The following is a 20861-nucleotide window of genomic DNA, read 5'->3' on the forward strand; positions in this document are numbered from 1 at the left end:
AACAGAGTATAATAATCTTTTATTTTTTAATTATGAGATTAAATTTGACATTAGTTCATCTTCAAACAATGTTAGCAGAACAACAAAATGTAAACATTAAACCGTCAAGTTTACGAGACAAATGAGGCAAAGTACAACACAAAATTCACAGAATAAGGCAAAAGAATAAAAATATTAAAAAGCACAGATGGATGTCATAAATCAGTAACTCCCGTACTACTTTTTTAAAACTTAACAAAAAAAGCAAAAAAGGCAAACATCTAAAATGTCACAGCATGTCAAAGTATTTCATCTCTTAGTGTTTAAAAAATAATAACAGATGATTTTAAATTGGAGTGTTCAAAAGTTTTGGGACAGTCAGGTTAGTCCAACCCATTTTCATTTGTCATCTCGTTTCTTACATCAAAATATCCATACTGGAATGGAAATATTAGATCTGAATGCATCAAATAATGTATTTTTAGTTACCAGAAATTAAAATAGAATATGGATATTTTGTGGTCTGTAATTGTTCATTTTTGGCTCACTTTACATACATTTTGGGTCACTTCTAGGTCACTTCCTGTTGATCTGGGTGCATTTCCAAGTCACTTCCTTTGGGTTTTTGGACATTAACTTTCCTCTATCATATTTCTTCGCACATTGACCACACTTTTTATAAGCCACACCCTTAAAATTGCCTTAAAAGGTTGAATTTCACAATTTCTCTCGTATAAGCCGCCCCCTGATTCCCAATTTCAATCAAAAATAACAACTTTCAACAGAGAAAGACCAATATAAGATTTCAGTTCATTTGCGGGTCACTTCCTGTTGATTTGGGCTATTGCCAGGTCACTTCCTGTTGACTTTGGGATTTTTAGGGCATTTTAAGGCTTTTTTTTTTAGCTAAAATGGCTGAAAATGGGTTGGACCAAGACTTTTGGCAGATTGTGCAATCTCTTTGAGAATACTCATGTACATAACAATAACAACAACAAAATGAAAAACTTGGCAATTACGACTAAAAAAATGAATGTTTTTTTGTGGAGTTTTGGTATTTTTTAGGAGGCCAAACCCAGGAAAAAGCCACCAACAAAGCCACTGGACATGACGATGTTCCGCTTGATAAAATCGGTTGCCTGAGTGAAAAAAAGGCCATTTTAAAGATAAGTTAAGACAAGATAGGATATTTGGCATTACCTTGACCTCCTGGAGGAAGTTGTTGAGTTGTGGCCCCGCCTTGTCGGCTTTCTTCTTCAGGTGTTTCTTGGCTTTGTTTACGTCCTTTTCCACTTTCTTCCAGTCCACCTGCACGTAGCCGCTGTGATTGGCTATCTGAAAACAAGAACAAAATCATCCAAAACAAAGGACACAAACTTTAGGAAATGCTTCAAGACCAACGCAAAATGGACAGAACCCATAGTAATAACACAAATTAGACAGCAAGTGCCATAATTCTGTCTAATCACCCTCTTGCTACTGCCAAAATGTAATTTCCCAAATACGAGATGAATAAAGTTATCCAATCCAAAAAATGTGCACCAAGATTAACAGGAAGTGCTTATAACAGGAATTAAATCCTAACCCGATCCAAATTAACTACCATGTGAATGCCCAAAATTCAACAGGAAGTGACCCCCCCCCCAAAAAAAAATCAACTACTAGAGGAAGTGACCCAAAATTCAACAGGAAGTGACCCCAAAAATATCTCATACTACAGGAAGTGACCCAAAATCCTACAGGCTATGACCCAAAATACTACAGGAAATGGCCCCAAAAAATCAAAATCTTATAGGAAGTGAACCCAAAAAAAAAACAAAATCCCACAGGAAGTGACTCCAAATCCAACATAAAATGACCAAAAACTTCACAAATCCTACAGGATGTGACCCAAAGTGGATTTCCCGGGAGTGATGCCATTTCATTTCCAGTTTACCTGTAAAAGCAGGAAGCCTCCGCCCACCGCCGTCGCCGCAATCTTCCCGACCCTCTGCAAGACATATCCGGCGCACCTATGACGAGAAAGACAGTCCCCATTGGACCACCGGAAGCAGCATTCCCGTGTCATTCACTCGTCCGCTCTTACCATCCAGTGAGTCCCCCCACGACGAGCTGAGTTGCCACCGAATACTTCTCAGCGATTGGCCCCGAGTGACTTCCAAAAACTAGACTCCACCAATGATGACGTCGAGCGTACTCGGTCAAATCCACCACCTCGTAAACCTCTTCTTCACTTTCGCCTTCTTCCTGGCCTGGCGGGAAAAAACAAAACAATAACTAGCACCACGACGACGTCACATTACCGCGACTGCAATATCTAGCAACCCGTCGTCCCGTTACGTCAGTATTAAGAAGGCACAGTCATCATTATTAAGTAGTCGCATTCTTAAACGTCACCCGATTATTTCAAACGACGCCGTTTAGGAAAAAAAAACGGATAATAAACCACCCCCTCCTCGTCCTCCGTACCTTCTTCGCTCTGCTCCACGGTCGCCATTTTCTCTCACAGGATGTTGACACTCAAAACCCCGCCTACTCGATGACGTGGTGCCACGTCACCTCGACACTTTTCTTATTCAGATATATCGGAACTATCTCCCTTGACAGGCCGCTACAGTCCAAGCGGAAACCCGAATAAACACCAAACAACCTTAGTCTTCTACAATATAACCCCCTCCCCTATCATTCTAAATACCACAATTTTCCCACGTTAAAAACCCTAATTTTCCAATTCCCCGTTCGCCAACTAGCCAAAAACCACCATCCCTTTTAATTTAAACCCCCCCAAAAAACGACGGCACACAAGTCATATGCTCCTCTCTTCGCCATTTGATTGGCCACAACAGAAGGTGAGAGGCGTGGCTTGAACGGCGCGTGGGTTCGCTTCACTGACACAATTAAAACAACTTCATCTCGTCGGTCCAAAAAACGCCATTAATTTGGAGGGACGGACTATTTACGCTTGGCGTGATGCGTTCAGGTACTCTCCATGAAATCCAAAATGTGACCTTCGACGAACGGCTCGTCCCCCGGAAAGGATTTACTACGTCCAATCGCATCTTTTCGGGCTAGGGGGAAAAGTTTTTGATCCTTGGCCTTTCTCGGCGTCCCCCCCAACCGCCCTCCGTTCGATTCCGCGGCGGAGCGAGCCTATCCAACCCCCCACCACCACCTCCGGACCCCCCGCCTCGCCTATTTTTTTTCTCTCCCTTCCATGCAATCGTGCGGGGTGTCCGTCGCCGTTGCCGCCGCCGCTCGGAGTCTCGGCTGCTCGGCTTCTGATGCTACTGGTGATGAGGAAAAGAAAATGGCGTCGGGAAAAGCCAGTCAAACAGAGGAGGACTTTCCGACGCTGACAGCCCGGGAGAGAGACGCTTTAGCCGGGATTGACAGGTGGGGAACGCGACTTCGGGACGTCGGAAAAAGGAGCCAAAATGGAGGGAGTTTTCTCGGCGACTAACAGCCACTCGGTCGCTTCTCTCTTCTTTTTTTTTTTGCTCGTAGCTCACTGTTTGGCTTTCAGAAGCTTCATGAAGATGGCGCCAGAAGCAAGGCCCTGTTAACCAAGGTAGCTACACCGAATGCTTCTATTTCAAAACATGCGTTATTTTTAGGCAAAAAGGCACAACATGGTGGTTAGCCGTGTCAAATACACGGCGGGGAATCAGCCCCCCCGAAGCGGTTTAAGCTAGCTTTAGCCAGCGGGCCTTCCCGCACAACACACCGAGGCCAGTTAGCTTGTTAGCATGTTAGCTTGCTAGTTAGCTAGCTTGCCCTGCACCTGCCCCCTTCCGTTCTTGCACTCCTTCGGATAAAAAGCGGCTTTATTAATGATTAGAAACGTCAAAGTAGCATTTTGACGACGTTGCGCTAAACATTAGCGTGTAAATATGTCGCGTTTACGTAGCACAACAACAACAAACGTCGTCGTAACGTTTTTTGTGCGGTAAAGACGATTATTACGTCGCTACGTGTTAAAAGTTCATTTTCGGGACTTGTTATTTGAATTAAAAACGCAAAACGCTGGTTTTGGTGCATGTTTTGGGGCGCTGAAACGTGTTTTTAAGACGTAAACATGAGTGTGTGACAAGCGAAAATGCTAAATATGTTTGAATGGGGACGTATGGGGATATTATGGGATGGTTTTTAATGTTTACAAACGGTGTTTAGGATGTTTAAGATGTCCAAGATGGCGGAGTAGTGATTCATGTATAAATGTGTTGTTGAATGTTGTTATTTTTGGGTTTATTGTTGTTTAAACTAGGGCTGGGTAATCGTTTATATCGCCTGATATTAATTGCGATTAAATGCTGTTTATAGCTCATTTATTAGTCTTATTTTGAATGTATGTTTAGTTAAATTAATGTATATTACTAGTTTATAATACAAGAGTTAATTCACAGTTATAAAATAATATTTTTAAACTGCTTTAATGAATCTGAGCTTTTTAACATATCTAGAATAAGGCTGGGCAGTAAAAAATGAATGTTTTGACCTACATAACATGAAAATAATTAAGCTAGTGTTCATTGTGAGTTGATGCTACATGCTAAAATGTGAAAAGCTGCGAGTTGTCATAGTTTGGAATCAAAATAAAGTATTTAAGGAGGTAAAATCATTTAAAAATGGAGATATTCACAATAATATTGTCAATAGTACTAATAAATACTTTTTGTACCACCAACATTTAAGTACGAAGCAAAAGAAAAATATTCAAGGTGGAAAAGAATACAAAATAAATGTATTTATTTATCTTCTACTACACACGGGCGGCTCAGTTTCACGGTTCTGGGTTCGATTCCAGGTCGGTCCTGCTGTGTGGAAATTAGACGTTTTTGCGGGTTTGTTTTTCCCGGATGTTCTGCATCTCAAAAACAGGCATGCTAGGCTAAATTGTATGCTAAATTGTCCCGAACTATGAGTTGTTTGTGTCTTTGTGCCCTGCCATTGGCTGGCCGCCGACTGGTTAGCTGGGATAGGCTCCAGCACCCCTCGCAACCCTGGTGAGGATAAGTAGTTTTAAAATTGAATAACGTGGTACGCATTAGGAAAAGATGACCGAATTGGAATGGCGATAGAAGGTTGATATGAGCGGTGGGTGACGGTGTGCTGTTGCGTTCTGGCCACTGGTGTCAAAGAGGCGGCCCGGGGGCCAAATGTGGCCCGCCGCGTCATTTTGTGCGGCCCGGGAAAGTCAATCACAACTTTCTGTTTTAGGATCAAATTAAAATGATAGATATAGGTATTGATTTTATTTCGTGATTTTCCCACTTGTAAATCAATAATTGTCAATTTTTAATGCATCTTTTTAATGTTTTTAGTTCAAAATTCATTTTGTAAAATCTAGAAATATATTAAAAAAAATCTGAAATAAATATTATTTTAGATCTGTCGAAAATGGAATATCCAGGGCTTTTAATTCACTTCTTTTAACCCATTTTCAAATGTAAATATGATATCTAAAATGGAGTTGACGTTAAAGCGCCCCCCGCGAACCAACCCTCGTGTGACCCCCCCCTCCATTGGTTTAGGCCGTGCGCTGCTCGGATTCGCTGGTTCTGAAGGCGGAGGGCAAAGTGGATCCGGAGGTGTTTTGCCAGTTGGGCCACTTGAATCTCCTCTTGGAGGATTACCCAAAAGGTCAGTGACTTTTTATTACGTGGCTTTTACGCTGGGCTTTTATACCATTTTTTTCTCTCGCTTATTGCAGCATTATCGGCATACCAGAGGTACTACAGTTTACAGTCAGACTACTGGAAGGTAAGCTAACGGTTAACCTTGCGGCTATCACTTCATTTGCTCAGGCTTATTTTTCCCTTTTTGACTGGGGTGGGTGGAGCCAAAGGAGGAGGAATCGTAGCCCCTCCCACCCAGTCAAGCAGTCCCGTTTTAGGGATAATAAATGTGTTTTAATTTAATCTGACCCCCACAGAACGCCGCCTTTCTCTACGGGTTGGGAATGGTCTACTTCCACTACAACGCCTTTCAATGGTCAGTCGTTGTTTGCATATTTTCATATTTTCATATTTCATATTTCATATTTTCACATTTCATACTTTCATATCTTCATGTTTCATATTGCACTTTTGTATTGCTTATTTTCATATTGCATAGTTTCATATCTTCATATTTTATGTTCATATTTCATATCTCATCTTAATATTTTCATATTTCATATTTGTAAAACACATTTTCTATGTAATATTTCCTATTTCATATTGTCATGTCATATTTCACATTTCCTATTTTAATATTTCACATTTTAATATTTCACATTTTAACATTGCACATTTTAATATTTCATATATTTGTGTCACATTGCATGTCATTTTTTCATATTTTCATATTCTTATATTTCCATATTTTCATATTTCCACAATTCATAGTCATATTGTTCATGCTTTTATATTTTCATACTTTCATATTTCCATAATTCATATTTGTGAGTGTAAGTGAGAATCAATGCATCAACGGCAATATTTTCAAAATAAAATAGCGGATAAGGAAACGCATTGACTTTTTAGGGGATTTCGTAATTTGGATGTTTGTCGTATGTCCAATCACTCATTTGCATAGAAAGTAATTCATAAATTGTGGCATTTTGTACTTGAAGACAATTATAAGTAGAGTTATTGATCTTATTTTGTAAAATGTATTTGTACTATGTTGACAGGGCGATCAAAGCATTCCAGGAAGTGTTGTACATCGACCCGGGCTTTTCCCGGGCCAAGGAGATCCACCTGCGACTGGGTCTCATGTTCAAGGTCAACACGGACTACGAGTCCAGTCTCAAGGTATGGCCACCCATCCCGCCCGTCTGGCTAAGCTGGCGTTAGCTCACTGGCTCATTTTTGCAGCATTTTCAACTGGCGTCCATCGACTCCAACCCCTGCACTTTGTCCAAAGCCCAAAGTAAGTGGACGCGTGTCCAACGGCTCGACGATGACCATGTTCGATCCCGCCGGGAATGACCACTCATTTGTCTCTCTCTGGTCCAATCGCAGTTCAGTTCCACATCGCTCATTTATACGAGATTCAGGTAAGCAAGTTTTTGTTGATATTTGTTATTTAAACACTCTATGCCACCTGATTGGAAAAATAGGATAGTTGTGCTAATCTCTTTAGCATGCTAAGATAGCTTTCTTATGGCATTAGTTGATGTCGGGTCATTTGGGGTATTTTTGGTCACTCCCCGGTTGGTTTTGGGATGTTTCTGGTTGATTTTGGGCCATTTCTGGGTAACTTGCAGTTGGTTTTGTGATGTTTTTGGGCAATCTTCGGGTATTATTTGGCTGTTTCTGGGTCACTTCTGGTTGGCTTTGGCGCCGTTTTTGGTAAATTACGGTTGTTGATGTTTTTTTTGCCATTTTTCGGTCACTTGTGGTTGTTTTTTGCCTTTTTCGGGTTACTTGCTGTTGTTTTGGGCCATTTTTGGGTCACTTCTGGTTGTCTTTTGGGTCAATTTGGGTAACATCCGGTTGTTTGAGCCATTTTCAGGCAACCTTTTTTTCCCCATTTTCGGGTCACTTCCGTTTTTTGTTTTCGGGGCATATCGGGTCACTTCCGGTTGCTCTCGAGCTGTTCCCAGGTCACTTTCGTTTTTTGGGGGGCATTTCTGGGTCACTTATGGTTGTTTTGGGCCATTTTCGGGTAATTTCCGGTTGCTTTTGGGCCATTTTCAGGGCACTTCTGGTTTTGGGCCATTTTTGGGTAACTTGCGGTCGTTTTTGGGCCATTTCCTGGTCACCTCAGTTGATTTCAGCTTAAATAGCCACTGATTCCAAATGAACGACTTTTTTTGCATGTTATTTTTTGGGAAACCATAACGTGATGGTTCTCAGAAGCGATACCGAGCCGCCAAGGAGGCCTACGAAAACCTCCTGCAGACGGAGGAGCTTCCGGCCCAGGTGAAAGCCAGCACCCTGCAGCAGCTAGGTGAGCTCCGCACGCCGGTTCCCCCTTCCCGCCACGGATTGGACGCGGCGACCCAGCATACATCCTCTTTTTTTTGACTGGTCGCTCCAGGCTGGATGCATCACACGGCCGAGCAGCTGGGCGACAAGGCCGGTCGGGACGGCTACGCCATCCAGTGTCTGCAGAAATCTCTGGAGGCGGAGCCAAACTCCGGACAGTCCTGGTACTTCCTGGGCAGGTGAGCTAAGCGCTAGCTGACGTGCCGTATCGGAAGATTGCTTTCAAAAAGATGCCCTTCCCCCCCAAGTGCTTAGGGTTTCTTTTTGTTTAGCTCCGCCTCCCGCCTTTCTAAAAGTCCACGCCCTCTTTCCACAGGTGCTACTCGAGTATCGGAAAGGTCCAGGACGCTTTCATCTCCTACCGCCAATCCATCGACAAGTCCGAGGCTAGCGCCGATACTTGGTGCTCCATTGGGTGAGGAGCCTTTTCTTTGCATTTCATGTGGAGTAGAATTGGCGCCAAATGGACAGGAAGTGACATCCAATTGGCGGGAAGTGACTGAGAAGAAAGTGATGCAAAATGTGCAAAGAGTGAACGAGGAATGCCCCCCAAATCTCCAGGAAATGATGCAAAATGGGCAGGAAGTCAAGTCGAATTGGAGGGAAAATGGACAGGAAGTCAAGTCAAATTGGAGGGAAAATGGACAGGAAGTGAAGTCAAATTGGTGCCAAATGGACAGGTGAAGTAGATTGGCGCCAAATGAACAGGAAGTGAGGTCAAATAGCCACCCAATGGACAGGAAGTGAAGTAGATTGGTGCCAAATGGACAGGAAATGAGGTCATATTGTCCAAAAATTAACAGAAAAAGTGCAGAATGTACAGAAAGTGACCTCAAATTGTTCCCAAATCTACCGCAAATGATGTAGTCATACAGGAAGTGGGCTCAAATGACCAGGTAATGTAGGAAGTGAGATCAAAATAGGCCAAAATGCACAGAACTTGACTCAAAAGCAAGACGGGAATGGCGTTTGACTCGGTGTGACGCTGTCTTTTTGGGTTGTCGGCAGGGTGCTGTACCAGCAGCAGAACCAGCCCATGGACGCCCTGCAGGCGTACATCTGCGCCGTGCAACTGGACCACAGCCACGCCGCCGCCTGGATGGACCTGGGCACGCTCTACGAGTCGTGCAACCAGCCGCACGACGCCATCAAGTGCTACGTCAACGCCACGCGCAGCAAGGCCTGCGCCAACGCCGCCGTCCTGGCGCACCGGATCAAATGCCTGCAGGTCAGTGGAGAGTCCCGCCGGCCATTTTGGGTCAGGGACCTTTTTTCTCTTTTCTGCTTTTCGGAATGCGAGTCGCACTTTATTTGCCCTTCGGGTAAAAGATGGCGTCCTTTACGTCGTTCATATTTAAGAAAATAAATTTGTTGATTAAGTAGCATGATTTGAGGCAGGCTATTTATTTTATTTTATTAACGGCCTTTTTATTTTTTATTTCAAATTTGCCTAGTTTATTTAACTGCTCTGATTTAAAAAAATATTAATTATAAATAAAATAATTTAATAAGTCATTGCTGAGTATTCATGGATTTTATATTGTTTATTTTTTAAAGAAGGAGCTTAAAGTGTACTATTTAGTCATTTTAAACTCGATGAACTACAATTATTATTATTAAAAAAAAAAAAATAATTCAGAAAATAATAACTTGTTTCTTTTTTAATAAAACCTCAGATTTTCAGTTAAAAAAATAAATAAATAAAAAAACAATGCATTTCTGGTTAAGTTTCATTAATTTTAGAGCAATTTAAGAGAATAAAAATAATAACCTTCAATGACATAATAAAGAAAGAATAAAATACAGAATTTAAATATATATTATTTAAAATAAAATATATATTTTAAATTTTATTGAGCACAATTTTCTAATTGTTTTATCCCGTGCGATTTTCAATCCGAAAATAACGCCGTAATAAACTACCAGAAACTGCTACATTCCCATTAAGCCTGTTAGCTCTCAAAGCTAAGCTAACAAACAGCAGGACCCACCACATCGTCTCTTTATCGTATAATATTTACCTTTTCCATAAAAAGTCTAGAGTTTGTCCCGCCATGGCTCGGTCCCAATCATTTTTCTATAAAGATGGCGACCTGTCCTGTCCTCTACGCTCCCTTCACGTAGATGCTAGCTAGCAAAGCAACCTTTCCACACATTAGCGCCATGATGCTAATTGCCATGTGCTCTTACTGATTACTTTTCATCATTTTTGAGGTCATCGTTTTTTACTTTTTGTTTGATTCTTTTTTGTTTGTTTTTATTGGAGCGGGAATACAGAATGGGATGGAGAAGAATTTGAAAAATAACAATTAAAATAGTTGGCAGAATTGCTAGCATTTAGCTCAGCGGCTGAGATTGGTGGCCAATCCGTTTTTTAAGGGGGAATTTGTCCAAAATTTTGATACATAATACACGTAAATTCGATATTTGTCTATTTTTCGCTTTGAATTTTTTTTTTCAAGTAAATGTTCTATATTGGACTTTTTGTTTGTCCACAAGCTCCTATGTCAAATGTATCTTGTATCTCAAGGCAAAAATCAGCTCATAAATTAGATTCGAACTTTATTTCAAAATTGTTTGGGTTACTGTAGCAAGACAGACACAGAAGACATTGTAGACCTAGTTTAAAAAAACTGGAGTCACTTTTCTCAAATTTGATAGGCCACTCGTATTTCCAGCTATCACTTTATTTTGAAATCTTCTTCTCCATTGTCGCTAATGGTCTGTATTCCAGGACAGGTTTTGGCTTTATTTAATTTTTCTTTTTTTTCTTTATTTTTCTTTTTTTTTTTTTTTTTTAGTTTTTTCACTCGTCGTTTTTCATTCCCCCCCTCATATAGGCTGAGTTGAGTAAGCCCCAGCTCAGTAGCCCACAGAGTAAAAGTAAAATGCTCCTCCCCCTTATTGACGAAGCCTGGACTCTACCAATCCCGGCTGAGCTCACCTCCAGGCAGGGAGCCCTGACCACTGCGCCACAGCAGGTGAGAGACCCTTTAAACACGCCCCCACAACCCCCATCCACAACCCCTCCCCCAAAAATCCAGGATTTACATATAATTACAGCCATACCTCTACTTACAAATTCCTCCAAGTGCGAACAATCCAGGTAACAAACTTCCCCCAATAAATTAAAAACCGCACATATTTACTCGCGTAATAGTCTAAAATTAATTAATTGTTCTAAAAATAAAAGGTCAATAACAGGAAGTGAGTTATTCGTCTAGAAATGGTTGTTTTATTACTGCAAAACAGGAAATAACCAACAAACAAATAGTACCTCTTCTTAAAATTAATTTCATATGCAAATGAGTGGGTGGAGATACAAAAAACATCCAAAATCTCCAGAAATGTTTATGTATTTCGTCTTAACTGGCATTTTATTTTGCAAATAATGTTGCTGAATGCATCAATTCTCACTTCAGAATGTCGCTATCCTCTGAGCTCTGATTGGCTGTCTCCCAACAACCACAATCCATGTTACAAGATTCCCTTTTACATATCTGGCAACCTTGGCTTAATCCTCCCTTTATTAATAATTTTAATTCCCCTTATTAAGCCATTAAAAACCATAAAAATGCAACGTGACACATTTTCACACGCACAATTAAACAACAACATTTGGCCCTGGTAAAACCACTCTTTCCGCCATCAGGTGGACAAAAACAGTATTACGTCTCCCATAATAATAACTCTGGAGGAAAAAATGTCAGCAGTGCAGTGCACATTTTCATCTACTTTCTTTCTTTTAAGACACTAATAAATCATATTAATATGTTCTCTCAATTTTAACATTTCATTTTTAGTCCAAACCTGCTTAAATATTCCAAAAACTATTGTAAATGATGAATTTCACTCGAGCTGCGAATCAGCGCCCTCATGCGTTTGACCACGATCACTACATTTCGGTTACCTACTGCTACCTAGTGGACACAGGTGGAAGGGCAGCATACTACTCTTTATTTCCTCCCAAAACGCGTATAAAGACGGATTCACAAAAGTTTTTAAAAACAGTCTTAATCCCGTAATGGCCTTCCCTTTTGCTCAGCTCCATCTAGTGGCCACGTAACGCCACTACAACCATTCCCCCCACACTTAGATTTTCAGTTAATTGCCCACGCGGAAAGTCATTTTTATTTATTTTTTCTTTCTGTCCGCATCTTCGAAAGCTAAATGGCAGTCGATACGCCATTTTAACTTTTTTCCTCTTTGGCCTGTTTATTAACCAATCTTTCTTTTTTTTTTTTCCTTCCCAATGTCCCCTTTTTTCTTCCTTAATTTCTGGCCATTTTTTCCAAATGTTCTTTTATTTATTTGTTTGATTTACACCGACCTCTCCTTCCACTTTTTCATTTTGCCCCGCCCCCCCCTGCCGCCTTCTCTCTCCTCATTGGCCTCCGGGCAGGCCTGCAAACCCAATCGAGCGGCGGAAGGCGGTTCGGCTCAGTCGCTGCCTCCCCACGTGACCGCCATGGCGCAAAGCGACGACCAATCATGCCCGGCCAAGAGGAAGCGGGCGTCCAGTCCTGATAAGGTAAGAAAAATATATTTTTTGATATATATATATATATATATATAAAAATATGCCTTGAATACATAGATTGTATTAAAAAATATATTAAAAAAATAAATAAGAGTAAAAAAAACTTGAATATGTAAATTGTATTTCAATAATTATTTTTTAAATATATAAGAATTAAAAAACAGACTTGAATACCTGTATTGTATTAAAAAATAGAAAAATATATAAAAAATGAAAAAAAACTTGATACATAGATTGTATTAAAAAATGTAAAAAAGATAAATACATAAAAATATAAAAACAGACTTGAATATGCATATTGTATTTATTTTTGGGGGGCGGGGGATATATATAGATAAAAAAAACTGGAATATGTAGATTGTATTAAAAAAACTAACAGACTTGAATTCTTAGATTATATTCTCTCTTTTTGTATTTTTGAACAGGCAGATTCGTGGGCACCCCATCCGGCGCAGCAAGCCGTTCCCAACTGGTGCTTCTCACCACAGAAGTTGCAGGTCACTAGCTATTCCCATTAGCGTTTTTCCGAGTCCAGCGACCAATCGACCGACCAATCGCCATTCTGTTCTCTTGTCCGCAGTTGTTGGAGCAACTCCGGAACAACCGAGCCGCCTTGAAGGCCCCGCAGATGCAGATGTTGGAGCAGTTGGAAGCCCAATTCGCCATGGCGCGTCAACACCAGGTAGATAACCCAAATCGGTGGGTGGGGGCGGGGTTTATCTCAAAATTTTCATTTTGGGGTCACTTCCTGTTCACTTACTATACTATTTTTTTGCATTTTTATTTTAGTCCCTACAATTTTTCAAAAATAATGTCAAATTAGCTGCCATTTTGATCCTGGCCCTTTTTGGGTCACTCTTGGTTCACTTCCTGTTCATTTTGGCGCATTTCCTGTTTTACTTCCAGTTGGTTTTTAGGGCATTTTGGGCGCTTCCCGGATCACTTCCTGTCACCATTTTCTTTTTTTTTCTTTTTCAGATCCGTCAAAACGCATCGGGCGGTCCGACGCCACGCCCCCCTTTCTCCAACGGCCCCAGCACCCCCGGCGCGGCTAACTCCCTCCCCTCGCCGAACCCCGCCCTCCACGCCCGCCCCCAACTCCGGCCCCCTCAACCCGTGTCCAACGGTCCCTCCTCGGGTCCCGGAACGCACCGCCACCTGGTGGCGGAGGGAGGAAGTGAGAGTCGGAGTAATAGTAGTAGTAGTAACAGTAGTAGTAATAACGAGCCGGGGGTGGCGACCTCGGGGCCCGACGGAGATGTGCCTTACCTGCGAGCCGCCGCCGTTGCCGCCGGCAACGATGCCGCCGCCGCAGCACCGCCGCTACCTCACACCTGCACAAGCACGCAAAGACAGACGGACGCCACCACGCACCTCCATTCCTCTCAGGTATGCGCCATTTGCCGTTCTTTCCGTCTAAAATGGCAACTTGAATTGTGACTCCGCCCCCTTTTCCCTCCATTTGCTGTCCAATGGTCTAAAATGGGGAGTTTAATTGTAACCCCGCCCCTTTGTTCTCATTTGGCTTCATTTTCCGTGTAAAAAAGCAAGTTAAATTGTAACTCCGCCCCCTTTTCTTCCAATTTGACATCCTTTCTGTCTAAAATGGCAGGTTTATTGTAACTCCGCCCCCTTTCTTGCATTATTTAGCGTCCTTTCCGTCTAAAATGGCGAGTTGAATTGTAACAGCAAGTAAACTGTAACTCTGCCCCCTTTTTTCCCCATTTGGGATCTTTTCCGTCTAAAATAGCCAGTTTAATCTTAACTCCGCCCCTTTTTCTTCCCCCCCCCTCAGGTGCTCCAGAAGCATCCGCTTCCTCCGGCGGGCTCGGACGACGGCTCGGACAAAACCTCGCCCCGTCCGACGCCCGAAGCCCTCCCTCCCCCGCCCTCTCTCCCGCCCTCTCTCCCGCCCTCACTCCCGCCCTCTCTCCCGCCCTCCTCTACCTCAAGCTCGCCGCCCACCAAAAACGGCGCCCTCGCCGACGCCGGCGCGCCCAAGACGTCGGCGGAGGACGACGCCCGGGGTAGCTCTGCCGCCTCCTCGCCAGTGTCGGCCATGTCCGCCGCCACGCCGTCGCCCTCGCCCAAGTCGTCGGAGCACGCCCAGGCGGGCGGCGTCAACGGCAAGGGCGGGATCTCGGAGGACTCTCGGAGCCCGCTGAAGGCGGAGCCACCCTCCCTGGGCCCCGGACTCAAAGCCACGCCCCCTCACGGCGGTTCCTCCGCCTCTTCCTCGTCGTCGTCTTCGTCGTCCACGTCGTCGTCCGTGTCCATCTATCCGAGTTCCACGGACGTCCTGAGAGCCTGCAGGTGAGAAAGAGAATTACATCGTTTGAAATTTGAGAAAAGAGGGGGGGGGGGGAGTGTGTTTTTGCAAAAGAAAGAGTGAAAATAGTCATTAGTGGATGTAAGCAAAAAAAAATGCTTTAATTCACATAAGCTCTGGTTTTAATGGCCTTTGAATGGTTAAGTTGCGCCCTCTGTGGTTTCGGAGGGGAACTGTTGGCTTGTCACATGACTTTCGCTAAGTACCACGTGAAATGCTAGCTTAGCAGTTAACCACTCTGTAGATTTCAGTGCAGTTCTTTGTTCATTCGATTTAGCCGAAGGGAAACTGGCGCCTGGGTGTTGCCAACTAGTGGACGGGAGTAGAAACGCAGCCGCCTGTTGTGAAACAACTAACTTTTTGTTCTCTTTTTATTGTGTAGAAACCTGGGTAAAAACGGGCTTTCCAACAGCAGCATTCTCCTGGACAAGTGCCCGCCCCCTCGGCTGCCCCCACCCCCCGTGCCCACCCTGCCAAAAGACAAGCTCAACCCGCCCACCCCCAGCATTTATGTGAGTTCACTCTCTCCGGACCGCTTATTTCACAGGGTGTCATAGTGGCGGCCCGGGGGCCAAATGTGCCCCGCCGCATTTTTTGTGCGGCCCGGGAAAGTCAATTTATGAGTTTCTATTTTAGGGCCAATTTCAAATGAAGAGTACAGATGTATATAACATTTCCTGATTTTTTCCCCCTTTTTAAATCAATAATTGATTTTTTTTATTCATTTTTCCAGTTTTTAGTTCAAATATTATTTTGTAAAAATCTTAAAATATATGTAAAAAAAAGCTCAAAGAAATCTTGACTAAGGTCTACAAAAATGGAATATTTAGGGCTTTTAATCCATAATTGTCATTTTTTTAAATGTTTTTTGTTCATATATCATTTTATAAAATCTAAAAATATATTTAAAAAAAGCTCCCAAAAACATTGTTTTAGATGTATAAAAAATAGAATATTCAGGGCATTTAATCCACTTCTTTTATGGATTTACCTGCATTTGAAATTGTACCCGTGCCTCAATCTGATTGGTCCCCTTCTTTTTTCTTTAATTAGTTGGAAAACAAGAGAGACGCTTTCTTCCCGCCCCTCCACCAGTTCTGCACCAATCCCTCCAATCCCGTCACGGTCATCCGAGGACTGGCCGGGGCTCTTAAACTTGGTAAATATCGCCCTCTGCTGTTTCGGGGTGGGACTGCATCTGGACCAATAACGGGCTTATGTGTCTTTTTGGGTTTTTTTGCAGACCTTGGTCTTTTTTCCACCAAAACGCTGGTGGAGGCCAACCCGGAGCACCTGGTGGAGGTTTGGACGCAGTTGTCGCAACCCGCCGACGAGAATTGGGACGCCACGGGGACCAAGAAGATGTGGCGCTGCGAGAGCGCCAGGGCCCACGCCACCATCGCCAAGTACGCTCAGTACCAGGCCGCCTCCTTCCAGGAGTCACTCAGGGTCAGTGGGGTCGCCGAGGGGGCGGGGTTAGTTAGAGTGGGGGCGGGCCGTTTGTTATTGTTTTGAAACGTCGTCTCCCTTTTTTTTTTCCAGGAGGAGAACGAAAAGAAGGCGTTGAAGGAACCCTGCGACGCCGAGCCGGCGGCCGAGAGGTACGACAAACTGGGGGGAGGCGGGCGAGCGGTCGCCGTGACCGTTGTTGTTGAGTCACCACTCTTTTCGTTTTGGCAGCGTTTCGCGTAAAAGACGAGGACCGTTGAAGCACATCAAGTTCGGGACCAACATCGACGTCTCGGACGAGAGGAAGTGAGTTTTCCCGCTGTCCACACGTTGGTCACTTCCTGTTGGTTTTTGGGTCACTTCTGGTTTATATTTGGGTCGCTTCTGGTGGACTTCTGGGGCACTCCCAGGTGATTTTTGGGTCATTTCCGGTTTATTTTTTTGGGTCACTTCCTGTTGATTTTTTGGGGTCACTTCCTGTGGAGTTTTGGGTCACTTCCAGTTGATTTTTTTGTGGTCATTTCTGGCTAAATTTTTTGGGTCACTTCCTGTCGCTTTTTTTGGGTCACTTCCAGTCGATTTTTGGGTCACTTCTGGTGGATTTTTGGGTCACTTCCTGTGGATTTTTGGGCCACTTCCGGTTGATTTTTTTTGGTGGACATTTCTGGCTGATTTTTTTTGGGGTCACTTCCTGTCGATTTTTGGGTCACTTCCTGTTGGTTTTCAGCCACTTCCGTGTCTCTTGTTGATTTTTGGGTAATTTCCTGTGGATTTTTGCATCACTTCTTGTTTACCCCCCAACATTCATTCTCATTCGATGGAATAATGTCAACATTTTGAAGCATTTCCATTGTATTTTTGATCACTTCCATATCACTTCCTGTTCATCTAAAGTCTTTCTTCCCTCCCGCCACCAGGTGGAAGCAGCAGCTCCAGGAACTGAGCAAACTACCGGCTTTCGCCCGCGTGGTGTCGGCCGGCAACCTGCTGAGCCACGTGGGTCACACCATCCTGGGGATGAACACGGTCCAGCTCTACATGAAGGTCCCGGGAAGCCGGATAGCCGGTGGGTCTCTCAAAATGGACGGCCGGATCCGGCTTCCCTCCAGCCGTCTCCAAACCTTCCCTCTGTCGCCCCCCGCAGGCCACCAGGAGCACAACAACTTTTGCGCCGTCAACATCAACATCGGGCCGGGAGACTGCGAGTGGTTCGCCGTCCCCGAGGCCTACTGGGGGGTCATGAGCGACTTTTGCGAAAAGTGAGTGAGTGAGTGAGCCAGCGCCCCCGCGTGCCCCGCCCCGCCTCACTGACCCCTTGGCTCCGCCCCCCTCTAACCAGGAATAACATCAACTTCCTGATGGGATCGTGGTGGCCCAACCTGGAGGACCTGTACGAGGCGGACGTGCCGGTCTACCGCTTCATCCAGCGCCCCGGCGACCTGGTCTGGCTCAACACGGGGACGGTCCATTGGGTGCAGGCCATTGGTTGGTGTAACAACATTGCCTGGAACGTGGGGCCCCTCACAGGTACCAAAAATATATGATATATATGTGCATAAAGTGGCCTTCAAATCAAAAGGGCAATTTGAAGAAAAAGAATCAACTGGTGTTTGTGTCGCAACAGCGCCCCCATTCTTCACGGTGGTTGGTTGCTGTAATTACAGTTTTTTAATGTTAATATGAGACTCGAGATCTGATAGAATGGGTTATTTCCACCCTCTGTTGGACAAACATGGGTATTACGTCTCCCATGACAACCCAGATGGAACAATTTCATCAGTGTAGGGCACATTTTCATATACTTTATTTGTTTTAAGACATTAACAAATACTTTTATTATAATTTGTTCTCATTTTTATGTTTTTTTTCACATCTTTCATCCAAAATTGGGTCATTTTAACCCATTTTAAAGGGTTTACTTGGTAATTCTGTGAGAAATAATGAGAGAATTGACATAAAAAGTACTTCTACTTATGAATTTTTCATAAGTGTGAATAATTACGCTACATTTTGGCTATTTTCCCCGTTAGCTCACCAGTACAAGCTAGCGGTGGAGCGCTACGAGTGGAACAAGCTCCAGAGCGTCAAATCCATGGTTCCCATGGTGCACCTCTCCTGGAACATGGCGCGCAACATCAAGGTGTCGGATCACAAACTATTCGAGATGATCAAGTGAGTCTTTGGAATTATTTTGGGGCAGTGGGCGGGGCTAAAAGTGGGTGGAGACTGTTTTTTGACCAATGGATGATGGTTTCCCTCGTTTTTTTTTAAGGTACTGCTTGTTACGGACCTTGAAACAATGCCAGTGGGTGAAGGAGGCCCTGAAGGCCGCCGGCAAGGAGACCACGCCCAGGAGTCGCACCCGGGAAGAGCCCGCCCACTACTGTACCATCTGCGAGGTGGGTCAAATGTGCCGCTTGCCGGTTTTGACATCTGTCCGAGTTCCAAGTAAAGTAAGGGGTTTTAGATATAATATTTAGATTTTTTTTTATAAATGGATTAAAAGCAATGAATACTCCGTTTTTTATTGATCTAATACAATGTTTATTTGATGTTTTTTATATATATTTTTAGATTTTACAAAATGATTTTTTAACTAATAACAGAAAAATTGATTTAAAAATTACAATTATGGATTTAAAGAACTAAAAAAGCCGGAATATTATTTTATAGTTTTTTTTCACCGTTTTAAAAAATATATATTTTTAGATTTTACAAAATGATTTTTGAACTAAAAACATTGACAAAAATGGATTAAAAAATTAAAATAATATATTTTTTAACGGATTAAAAGATCTGAATATTCAGTCATTTTATAGATCGAAAACAATGTTTATTTTAGCTTTTTTTAAATATATTTTTAGATTTGACAATTATTTTTTAGCAAAAAACACAGAAAAATTGATTAAGATTGACTTTCCCGGACCGCACAAAATGACGCTCCGGGCCACATTTGGCCCGCGGGCCGCCACTTTGACACCTGTGATCTAACGGGTTTTTTTTCTTTTGGGTCTTCCGGCAGGTGGAAGTGTTCAACCTGCTGTTTGTACGGCGAGAGCTGGTGTCCAAGCAACAGCAACAACAACAGCAACAACAACAACAACAGGTGATCCACTGCCAGGACTGCGCCCGCAAAGGTAGCGCCACCTTGGACGACTTTGTGGTACTGGAGCAGCACAGGATGGAAGACCTCATGCACGTCTACGACCAATTCGCATTAGTAAGTAAACTTCCTTCCTTTCTTTCAGAAATTGTATTACGGAGTGGCCGAAAAGAATTTTATGACTTGATGACACCTAGTGGCCAAAAGTAAATTGTGTCATTTTAAAACGCAAATCCAATAGTTTTTAACTTTCTTTTCTTTTCAATAGTTAATACTTAAATTACCTAAAACCGGCAATTCGAAGGGTTTAGTGGGCTTCTTAAAAAGGAAGTGAACGTGCGACTTTCAAAATAAAAGAACGTTTTAACCATATCCCAAATTAAAAACATTTACGTTTTGAAATTAACAGTCACTTTAAGTTAAAATCAGCCATAAAATATAACTTGACACATTTAAATTTTTTATTTTGGTCGTATTGTTTCTAAAAAAAAAAGAATATTTATTATTTTGATAAAGACTGGTACTAAAGTCCGGTTTGTGTGTGTGTGTGTGTGTTGTTTCTGTAGGCCCCGCCCCTTCACTCGTCCTCCTCTTGACATTAGGAGAAAGCGCGGGCGATTGACCAACCGACCGACCGAACCATCCACCGGGCGTCCATCTTGTATGTACACGAACCCTTTTCTGATATTCAGGAAGTCCGCGAGGTCCGGTCCAGTCCGGTTCCGGTCGGGTCCGGTTTCGCGGAGGCTGCTGCGTGCGTCTGTCTATGCAACCAAGCTATTTTGGCACGGGGGCGGCACCAAATCAAGCTGGTAGGACTGTTTCTTCAAATAACCCCAAAACACCCCCCTTCCTCCTGTGATAATGGTTTGGTCCATTTCGGGTTGGGAAAACGGCGCCGATTTTAACCCTTTCTAGGGCACTTTTTTAAAATCCCCACAGCGTCTTTTTAAAATATATATGTATTTTAAAGTGAAATCAAGCAAAATTTGAATAATTTTCTGGTTATTCAGTTTGATTTTAATATTTTAGGAGAGAAAATGGGGAGTAACTTAGAAATGTTATGATAATAACAGGAACTGACCCACAAATGCTCCAATTTAGCAGGAAGTGAACCAGTAACACCCAAAAATAACAGAAATTCACCCAGAATTTCCTCAATTTAATAGGAAGTGACCTAGAAATGGCCCAAAATAACAGGAAGTTCCCCTAAAATGCCCCATATTACCAGGAAGTGACCCAAAATGCCCTAAATTAGCAGGAAGTGACCCCAAAAGGCCCCAAATTAGCAGGAAGTGACCCGGAAATACCCCAATTTTTCCATAAATGTTTCCATAAATTGCCATGATTTTTTTTCTCATTTTTAAAGGATCAATTGCCCTAGAAAGGGTTAACGCGGGCTAAATGGTTTTGTAGATATACTTAACTGTCTTTTCCTACCCTTAAAAAAGACTACTGACACTTCTCTTTTATTTTATTTTAATTTTT

General features: G+C 42.9%; 2 protein-coding genes across 3 annotated transcripts; one reads left to right on the forward strand and one right to left on the reverse strand.

The window, feature by feature from the left end:
* Window positions 1–2: 2 nt before the first annotated feature.
* Window positions 3–2634, reverse strand: LOC144190338 (FUN14 domain-containing protein 1-like). The gene is made up of 5 exons (XM_077710830.1): window positions 2449–2634; window positions 2066–2231; window positions 1916–1991; window positions 1180–1314; window positions 3–1118 (listed from the first exon to the last, which is right to left on the reverse strand). Exons 1-5 carry the CDS (start codon window positions 2474–2476, stop codon window positions 1041–1043), a joined length of 483 nt encoding a protein of 160 aa, XP_077566956.1. The 5' UTR covers window positions 2477–2634; the 3' UTR covers window positions 3–1040.
* Window positions 2635–2834: 200 nt separating this feature from the next.
* Window positions 2835–20566, forward strand: LOC144190073 (lysine-specific demethylase 6A-like). 2 transcript variants are annotated; one of them, XM_077710811.1, is made up of 30 exons: window positions 2835–3372; window positions 3484–3547; window positions 5511–5619; window positions 5690–5739; window positions 5912–5970; window positions 6653–6773; window positions 6837–6891; window positions 6984–7018; window positions 7821–7914; window positions 8005–8131; window positions 8269–8367; window positions 8961–9180; window positions 10793–10933; window positions 12355–12483; window positions 12918–12989; window positions 13073–13174; window positions 13471–13881; window positions 14288–14805; window positions 15204–15333; window positions 15875–15980; window positions 16065–16270; window positions 16364–16422; window positions 16502–16576; window positions 17188–17336; window positions 17415–17529; window positions 17610–17797; window positions 18301–18442; window positions 18543–18669; window positions 19293–19490; window positions 19940–20566. In XM_077710811.1, exons 1-30 carry the CDS (start codon window positions 3194–3196, stop codon window positions 19967–19969), a joined length of 4110 nt encoding a protein of 1369 aa, XP_077566937.1. In that variant the 5' UTR covers window positions 2835–3193; the 3' UTR covers window positions 19970–20566. The 2 variants fall into 2 exon arrangements, with proteins under 2 accessions (XP_077566937.1, XP_077566946.1); XM_077710820.1 differs by lacking the exon at window positions 10793–10933.
* The last annotated feature ends 295 nt before the right edge of the window (window positions 20567–20861 follow it).

Source organism: Stigmatopora nigra, chromosome 1, assembly GCF_051989575.1.
Source record: "Stigmatopora nigra isolate UIUO_SnigA chromosome 1, RoL_Snig_1.1, whole genome shotgun sequence".
Lineage (NCBI taxonomy): Eukaryota > Metazoa > Chordata > Actinopteri > Syngnathiformes > Syngnathidae > Stigmatopora > Stigmatopora nigra.

What these genes read in the sequence shown, in the direction of transcription:
- LOC144190338 (XM_077710830.1), bottom strand. Translation starts at nt 2,476, where the DNA reads ATGGCGACCGTGGAGCAGAGCGAAGAAG. An exon ending in CGTGGAGCAGAGCGAAGAAG is followed by an intron (nt 2,232 to 2,448) that starts GTACGGAGGACG and finishes TTTTCCCGCCAG; the next exon opens with GCCAGGAAGAAGGCGAAAGT. An exon ending in ACTTCCTCCAGGAGGTCAAG is followed by an intron (nt 1,119 to 1,179) that starts GTAATGCCAAAT and finishes TTTTTCACTCAG; the next exon opens with GCAACCGATTTTATCAAGCG.
- LOC144190073 (XM_077710811.1), top strand. Translation starts at nt 3,194, where the DNA reads ATGCAATCGTGCGGGGTGTCCGTCGCCGTTGCCGCCGCCGCTCGGAGT. An exon ending in ACTACGAGTCCAGTCTCAAG is followed by an intron (nt 6,774 to 6,836) that starts GTATGGCCACCC and finishes TCATTTTTGCAG; the next exon opens with CATTTTCAACTGGCGTCCAT. An exon ending in GGGCGTCCAGTCCTGATAAG is followed by an intron (nt 12,484 to 12,917) that starts GTAAGAAAAATA and finishes ATTTTTGAACAG; the next exon opens with GCAGATTCGTGGGCACCCCA.